The 8,372-nt window shown below is 39.8% G+C and overlaps 1 protein-coding gene across 2 annotated transcripts in view; it reads left to right on the forward strand.

Moving 5' to 3' along the window:
• The window catches only part of EEF1D (eukaryotic translation elongation factor 1 delta), a 98,659-nt gene extending 90,965 nt beyond the window's left edge, over positions 1 to 7,694 (forward strand). For both annotated transcript variants that reach the window (XM_033933042.1, XM_033933043.1), the window contains 2 exons: positions 2,897 to 3,091; positions 7,610 to 7,694. In XM_033933042.1, the coding sequence (XP_033788933.1) occupies positions 2,897 to 3,091; positions 7,610 to 7,648 (234 nt within the window). In that variant the 3' untranslated portion in view covers positions 7,649 to 7,694. The remainder of the gene's footprint in view (positions 1 to 2,896; positions 3,092 to 7,609) is intronic.
• The last annotated feature ends 678 nt before the right edge of the window (positions 7,695 to 8,372 follow it).

Consider the following 8,372-nt stretch of genomic DNA (forward strand, 5'->3'; position numbering starts at 1 on the left):
TCTCTATCATATCCCCTCTAAGTCTTCTCTTCTCCAGGGAAAAAAATCCCAGTTTTTCCATTCTCTCAGCGTATGAAAGGTTTTCCATCCCTTTTATCAGACGTGTCGCTCTCCTCTGAACCCTCTTGAGTATCGCCATATCCTTCTTAAGGTACGGCGACCAATATTGGACGCAGTACTCCAGATGCGGACGCACCATCGCTCGATACAATGGCAAGATAACTTCTTTCGTTCTGGTTGTAATACCCTTTTTGATGATGCCTAGCATTCTATTTGCCTTCTTAGCAGCCGCTGCGCACTGTGCCGTCTGCTTCATTGTCAAGTCCACCATCACCCCCAGGTCCCTTTCTTGGGTACTCTCATTTAAAAACATCCCTCCCATCATATAGTTGTACCTCGGGTTTCTGTTTCCCACATGTAATACTTTACATTTCTCAACATTGAACTTCATCTGCCATCTCGTTGCCCATTCCCCTAGTTTGTTCAAGTCCCTTTGCAGTTCTTCACAATCTTCTTTAGTCCGAGCTATGCTAAATAGTTTGGTGTCATCTGCAAATTTTATTATCTCACACTTCGTCCCTGTTTCCAGATCATTTATGAATACATTAAATAGCAGCGGCCCTAGTACTGAGCCCTGCGGGACCCCACTCGTGACCCTCCTCCAGTCCGAGTAGTGGCCCTTCACTCCCACCATCTACCTACCCGCCAACCAGCTTCTGATCCATCTATGTACATCTCCTTCCACCCCATGGTTCTTCAGTTTCCGGAGTAGGCGTTCATGGGGCACCTTGTCAAAGGCTTTTTGGAAATCAAGATATATGATGTCTATGGGGTCTCCATTGTCCATCCGTTTGTTAATTCCTTCGAAGAAGTGCAATAAGTTTGTTAGGCAAGATCTTCCCTTGCAGAAACCGTGTTGGCTGGTTATCAGAAGTTCGTTTCTTTCAAAATGTTCATCAATTTTTTCTTTTATCAGTGTTTCTGCCATTTTCCCCGGTACCGAGGTCAGACTTACCGGTCTGTAATTTCCTGGGTCTCCTTTTGATCCCTTTTTAAAGATGGGCGTAACATTGGCTATCTTCCAGTCCTCCGGGATCACGCCTGTTTTCAGGGATAGATTGCAAATTTGCTGCAGTAGTTCCGCTATCTCCTCCTTTAATTCCTTCAGAACCCTTGGATGGATTCCGTCCGGACCCGGGGATTTGTCTGTTTTTAATTTATCTATCTGCCTGTGTACATCTTCAAGGCTCACTTCCATGGTTGTTAATTTTTCTGCCTGATTCCCATTGAAGAATTGCTCAGGTTCCGGAATGTTGGATGTGTCTTCGTTTGTAAATACAGATGAAAAGAACGCGTCAAGTCTTTCTGCCACTTCTTTCTCCTCCTTCACCACTACCTTCTTGTCACCGTCGTCCAGCGGTCCCACATCCTCCCTAGCCGGTTGCTTCCCTTTAACATATCTAAAGGACGGTTTGAAATGTTGTGCTTCCCTGGCTAGCCTCTCTTCATACTCTCTTTTGGCATTTCGAACCACTCGGTGACATTCTTTTTGATACTTCCTGTTCTCTTTCCAGTTCCCCTCAGTTTTGTCCTTTTTCCATTTCCTGAATTAATTTTTCTTATTGCCTATCGCTTCCTTCACTGTTTTGGTTATCCACGCCGCGTCCTTTATTCGACTCTTTTTGCACCCCTTTCTGAATCTGGGGATATATAGATTTTGCGCCTCGCTCACCGTGTTCTTGAGAAAAGACCAGGCAAGTTCTACCGTTTGCCATTTTTTTGAAGTGTTCCTAAGTTTCTTCCTTACCATTTCCCTCATTGCTTCGTAGTTTCCTTTCCTGAAGTTTAAAGTTGTCGCTATGGTTCTCTTTCCTTTCGGTATTCCTACCTCAACCTTGAACTTGATCACATTATGATCGCTGTTTCCCAACGGTCCCACTACCTCTACTTCTTTAGCAGGTCCCCTTAACCCATTTAGGATTAGATCCAGAGTGGCATTTCCTCTCGTCGGTTCTCTGACAAGCTGCTCCATGAAACAATCTTGTATAACCTCTAAAAATTCTGTCTCCCTAGTGCAATTTGAGCTTCCAAGACTCCAGTCTATCCCGGGGTAGTTGAACTCTCCCATAATAACCGTGTTACCGCTTTTGGATTCTCGCTTCATCTCGGCTTCCATTTCTTCATCAATATCTCCGGATTGCCCGGGCGGACGATAGTATAAGCCCATCTTTATTTCAGGCCCTTTCCTTCCAGGTAACACTTGAAAACTTGGCTCTTTTCAAAAATCTAATCACCTCCCGCTCTCTGGTATCCTTGTCCCTCTCTATCTTCTTAGTTCCTCTCCTATAACCCTTCATTGTAATTCCTTTCCTCCTAACTCTGTAAACTGTGCCGAGTTCTAAGCTTGCGGAGATGGCGCGGTATACAAACCTAATGTTTAGTTTAGTTGATTGTAAACACAAATAAAAAACCAATACATGAATAAAATGTCCTTGTCCTTTTATGACCTGACACAGTTCATGTTTCGGCCTCCTATAGGAAGCCTGCCTCAAGGTGAAGGAGTCGGTCTAGAAAAGTACATATAAAAAGTTTCAACAAATGCATAAGTACATGAAATATCTAAAAGTCTGAGTTAAATAAAGAATACAAATTTAAGGTGTCACAGGGATGCGCAGCATAAGATAACTGCAGATAAATGTCGGAATGGTCCATCCAGTCTGCCCATCATTCACACTCATCAATTCATGGTTAAACCAACAATGAATTTGATATAAAATACCTGATTCTGGTCAGTCTTTGCAGTTTTTGGGACATAGACCGTAGAAGTCTGCAAATCACTGTTTTTACATTCCAGGGGAAGAATACAAATCATATAAGTCATGCTTTCTTTCCTCAGTGGGACGATGAGACAGACATGGCTAAAGTGGAGGAATGTGTGCGAACGGTTCAGATGGATGGTCTGGTCTGGGGATCCTCCAAGCTGGTTCCTGTTGGCTACGGCATTAGGAAGCTCCAGATACAGTGTGTGGTGGAGGATGACAAGGTTGGAACTGACATGCTTGAGGATGAGATCACCAAGTTTGATGATTATGTAAGTTAATTTTCTGGACAGGAGTCACTTGTTACATTCATATTTTTTTCTGTAGTTAGGAATTCTGTTTCTAGCTAAAGAAAGTATCACTTGAATATTTGAAACATTTTTTTCCACTGATTTACCCCAATATGATAACATGACATAACTTTATTCTTCTATACCGCCATAATCAAACAATTTCTAAGCGGTTTACAACAGAAGAAAGCTGGACAATCGGCGAAATACAATTAATTAAGATTCCTATCTGCAGACAAATCTTGATGAAGTTGTCTTATTCATTCCTTCAATTTTTTTGCCCATCCTCCCGAAGGAGCTCAGAATTGGTTACAAATCTCAAGCACTTTCCCTATTATCCTGGCAGGCTTACAGTCTTGTCTAATATACCTGGGGTAGTGGAGGACTAAGTGACTTGCCCAGGGTCACAAGGAGCAGTGTGGGGGTTTGGAGTTGAACCTTCAACCTGCTCAAAACAACAAGCTTCTAATTACATTCACAGCAAGTGTTATTGGAAGAGAGGAAAAGATCTCAGAAACCTGCTCAGGTTAATGAGGAATTGAAATAGACTTATCAGTTCCAGATTTCAATCATTGATCCTTAAAAAAACCTCTTATACTGTTTAGTGCACAATGTTAAACTAAACATTAAAGTGAAGTGCAATATCACTCAACATCATAATCTGTATCATAGCATTTAATAAAAATATAATAATACAATGAAAAACTATTATAGTGATTGTTCAATGAAAAACTCCAATCAATTCAGCCAACAAGAATCTTGAATCAGACACTTAATAGTGCTTGTATAAAGTGCTGAACTAAATCCTGTGCAGCTGGCAATTCAATAAATATATCAGACAAATTAATATTATGATGCTTATTCAAACAGCAGCCCTGTCCCGACAGTTAAAGACTTCTTCTGGATCAAAATCAAGAAGCTGCTTCGCATTCTACAAATAAAGACACTGTTCTGGGAAATCTACCAATCTAAATACAATACAATTTCTTATATCCCGCAATTTCAACAGGGAATCAACAGAGAGTCTATTGGGGGAAGAGATATGTTTGTTCCTTTCCTGAACTGGTAGTGAGTAGGTAGCTATTCCAGATGTGGGGTCCTAGGAACCTGTAGGTGGAGTTGAATATCCTTTTCCTCCATACTTCATGGGAGGAAGGGAATGGTATTTTATACTTCTGTGTGGTCCTTGAATTAAGGAAGTTGTGCGAGACCGGTATGTTGGCCACTAGTCATCTGGAGTTTTCCCCGAAGATGAACTTGTGAATCATGCAGACTAAATAGATTCTTTTCTTCATGGGTAGCCAGTATAGCTTGAGAAGCAGTGGGCTAGTCTTCTCAAAGCGGTGTGATTGGAAGATCAGTCTTGCTGTTGTGTTTTGGAGTACTTGTAGGTGTTTTAGTTATTTTCCTGTGATTCCATAGTATAGAGAATTACAATAATCTAGTTGGGGCAGTAGGACTTGCTTTGCTCACTGGATTCAAACAAGGAGTCAAGACCCTGTCAGTGGCCCTGTTCCCTATATCTGCTCTATCTTTCCAACTCAGATTTGAAGACAACTTTGGCATAGCATCACCTCTTTGCAGTCATGGCTTACCATGAGCATATTAACAGATTTATCTCAATAAACCATACCCTTTTGTCTCATTTCATGAGATGACTCATACATGTGCACCTTTCTCTACATAACCCAACACTCTTATGGACCTCAGTGTTGTTTTGGATGCTTTCAAAGTGCCCTTCGAACCACTAAGCCTTGCATCCATACCTCATTTGGAAAGTAGTCTTTTTATCACAGCCATCACCTCATCAAGACAGGTTAGTGAATAACAAGTTCTGGTTATCTGTTCTCCCTATATACAGTTCTTCCACAACAGAGTAGTCTACCATACTCGCCTGAAATACCTAGCCAAAAGTCATCTTGGACTTTCATAATAACCAGACAAGTCATCCATCCGTCCTTCCTCAGCCCCACCAGCAGAAAGGATCTTGCACTCGTTTGACTGTAGGTGGGCAACTTTCTACTTCCTGAGCGATACTGAATCTAGTTTAAGTTCAACCCCAATAATATGGATCTTCCAGCCTCCAAGAGAACTATATTCTCTTGGGTTGCTTTGGCCTTTGCCTCAAGCAAGCCAACAGGGACCTGCCTGGACACATTGGCATTCATAGCCTCTGGGCTACAGTCTCCTTTATTTGCTCACTTCAGAGCTAGCCCCTGCCCCTGCTGGGCATCTGTAAAGCTGTTGTGTGGTCTGTGCCTCATGTTTTTGGACCACTCCCTCTCGGAACATGTTCAGCCGTCCTCTGGAACCTGTTTCTTACTAAGAAACTTTCTAATTACCCTGAATCTCTATGGTAGCTAGTGACTCAAAAGCAAAATGGGATAGAAAACAAATTAAATACTCTGCTTGAATCTTTCCTGCTTGTCTCAGAAGAAGGTAAAGTTGCTTTCCTGTAATCTTCATAGACAAATACAGCCTCGTTTACTCACCCTCCAGCCCTGCTATATGTTTGCTCCAGGGGGAGCTGCATCAAGTGTGAGAACCATAATGGAGCAGCTTGCTCAATATGGTGTGTGTGTGTGGGGAGGGGGGGTTAGGTAGCCAGTACATGCCCAGTAAGCCAAAAGACTTTCTTAGATAAAGAAAAGATCCAGCACATTGGATTAATCAGACGATGTCACTGGTAAGTGTGGCTGCATTTACAAACTTCCATTACAGGTATGCAACTTTGCTGTCTCAGAAGTCAGTAAAGCCCTTTAGGCTTTTCTATTTGTTAAAAGCAGTCTACATTTGGCATTACAAAAGACGTTGCCCACTTGGGGCGTAATTCTGTACAGGGAGCCAAAAAATAGACAAGAGAATGACGGATACTAAGCACAATTTAACTGCATCTCAGCTCCCAGGTGTCGTCATAGAGTTGACTCATGGTGGTTAATAAAAATATACTTAAAAAAAGACTAGAGCGCAAGTTGTCATTTAAGCGCAAGTGCGTACACCTGGTGAGTGGCAGGTAAAATGTAAATGTATGTGCCTAAATGTTGCATTTTAGCATGTAACATAGTATTTTATAAGTTATCTACAGTAGGTGAATGTGGGACCCCCCATGTCCCTCTTGCAGACCCACACTATGCACATTAGGCACTAAACTTGTAGACTCAGCTAGTAGTGTGCACTAAGATTAATAGAATTAAGTGGTGTCTCATTTATCATGTCTCTGTTGAGGGAATAAGGTAAATCGGATGATCAAATAGCTGTATTTATAACATGGCTTTGTAGATCTAAAAGCATTAAGGTAAATTTTTTTTAAAAAAAAATTCTTTATTCATTTTTTTATGTTACAACAAGTGTAGCAATTAAACTCATATGAACTTAAAGATACACACTATCTTATTCGGCACAGCAATGAGAGCAAAGAGTCAAATTTCTTCAAACAATAACAAACTTTTATTTATATTGACTGGGGTAGCAGTACAACAAATTACATATAACTGGAAAAATTATGATAGGTTAAACTATAACTTTTGGTGGAATTCCGTATGCCATATATATAAAATGGAGCGTGTATTAGCAACACAAAGGTTATTTTGGCAAGTTTCAGAAGATATGGGGACCATTAGCAGATTTCTGTAATGAATGAAATCATTTTCCCATAATAAAACTCTTATTAAGAAGGGAGGGGGTGGGTTTCATTTTATTTAATTTATCTCATAAAATATTTGTCATTATTTTTATTATAATTGTTATGTGTATTGGGAGGGGAGGGAAAAGAGGGGTTTAAATTTTAACAACAATTATTATACATATTAGGTAATACAGATATTTTAGGTATTATTGTTTATAAATACAGAATAATATATTGTATTTACAGTGATACATGAAAGGAATTCAAGTGTATGTTTTATGTGATCTCTTTAAATTTCTATGTTACACTTGTTGATATATGAAAATGAATAAAAAAATTTAAAACAAAATAAAGATACACACTTGACTGACTCATATAAGCATAAAGTTTAACATTTCATTACAAATTAATATTCTATAATATTTTAAATATTATGTAAGAAATCTAAAATTTAAATCATTCTAATTGAATATAATAATCCCCCATCCCTCCCTCCCTATTCAATAATACATAAAATCATCCTTACTGTGAAAACTATTCAAATACTCATGTATTATATAATAACAAGTAAAACCCACCCCTTTCCCCCCCTAATCAAATATCTTATCATGGGAAAAGTTAATCATTCATTACAAAAATCTGTTAATGGTCCCCAGACTTTCTGAAATTTACTAATATAACCTTTTTGCGTTGCTATTGTGAGTTACATTAAGGTAAATTTTAAACCAATGAAATGTACAATATATTCGTTTACAAGATGCTACAAAAAAAGCATACTCCAGTATTTGCAGGCATTATTTTATCTGGCATTAAACCTGGCAGTGTTTTCCCTCATCACATGTTTTTAAAAGCTCCTTTTATGTTCTCAATTTCAGGTGCAGAGCGTTGATATTGCTGCTTTCAACAAAATTTAAAAAAGAAATGTAAAGTTTGAGAAAAATAAAATTCATTTGTGCATTATTTGGAGGCTGCATTTTTGTACTAACTCTAAACTTCTACCTGTATACTCCAACTGTTCTCTGCTGGGCTGAGGTTGGAAGTGTCTATCAAAACCTCAGTCAGCAAAAAAAACTTCTGTCCTTTTCAGGTAAAAGATGGTATGTTGTGAACTTTCTGGCCTTATTGAAGAGGCCCTCACCCTTGTGTGTTCACTTTTTGTCATCTTTGGCTGACCTGCCTAATGCCACCAATAAATTTTCTCAGCCCTTTGTGAGAGAAATCCTTTTCCAGCTATGGCCTGGATGCACTAAACATAATTGCCAATACCAGTCGGATCACTGTTGGCCAATTCTCTGACCGATTGTGGAAGAGCGATTGATGTACTAAAAAGACTGCATGCAAATGATTCGCGTGGAGGTTCCTCATAATTCCCGCCTCTCTCCGATTGATTGGTGTGAGAGTGACTCTCACATATGTGTAAAGCCGGCAAAGGGAGGCCCGAGCAAATGAGCAAACAAGCCTCCTGCCACTCAGCTGTTAGGGGCAGGAAACCTTTTTTTTTTTCTTTTAATGGACAGATGTTGTGTGTGTGTGTGTGTGTATGTTACATACAAACACACAATGTTTGCCACCTAAAAGGAAAAAAACCCTCCCCGATGTCCTGGCACCAGGAACCAACCAACACCCTACCCTACAGCA

The sequence above is a fragment of the Geotrypetes seraphini genome, chromosome 2 (genome assembly GCF_902459505.1).
Source record: "Geotrypetes seraphini chromosome 2, aGeoSer1.1, whole genome shotgun sequence".
Lineage (NCBI taxonomy): Eukaryota > Metazoa > Chordata > Amphibia > Gymnophiona > Dermophiidae > Geotrypetes > Geotrypetes seraphini.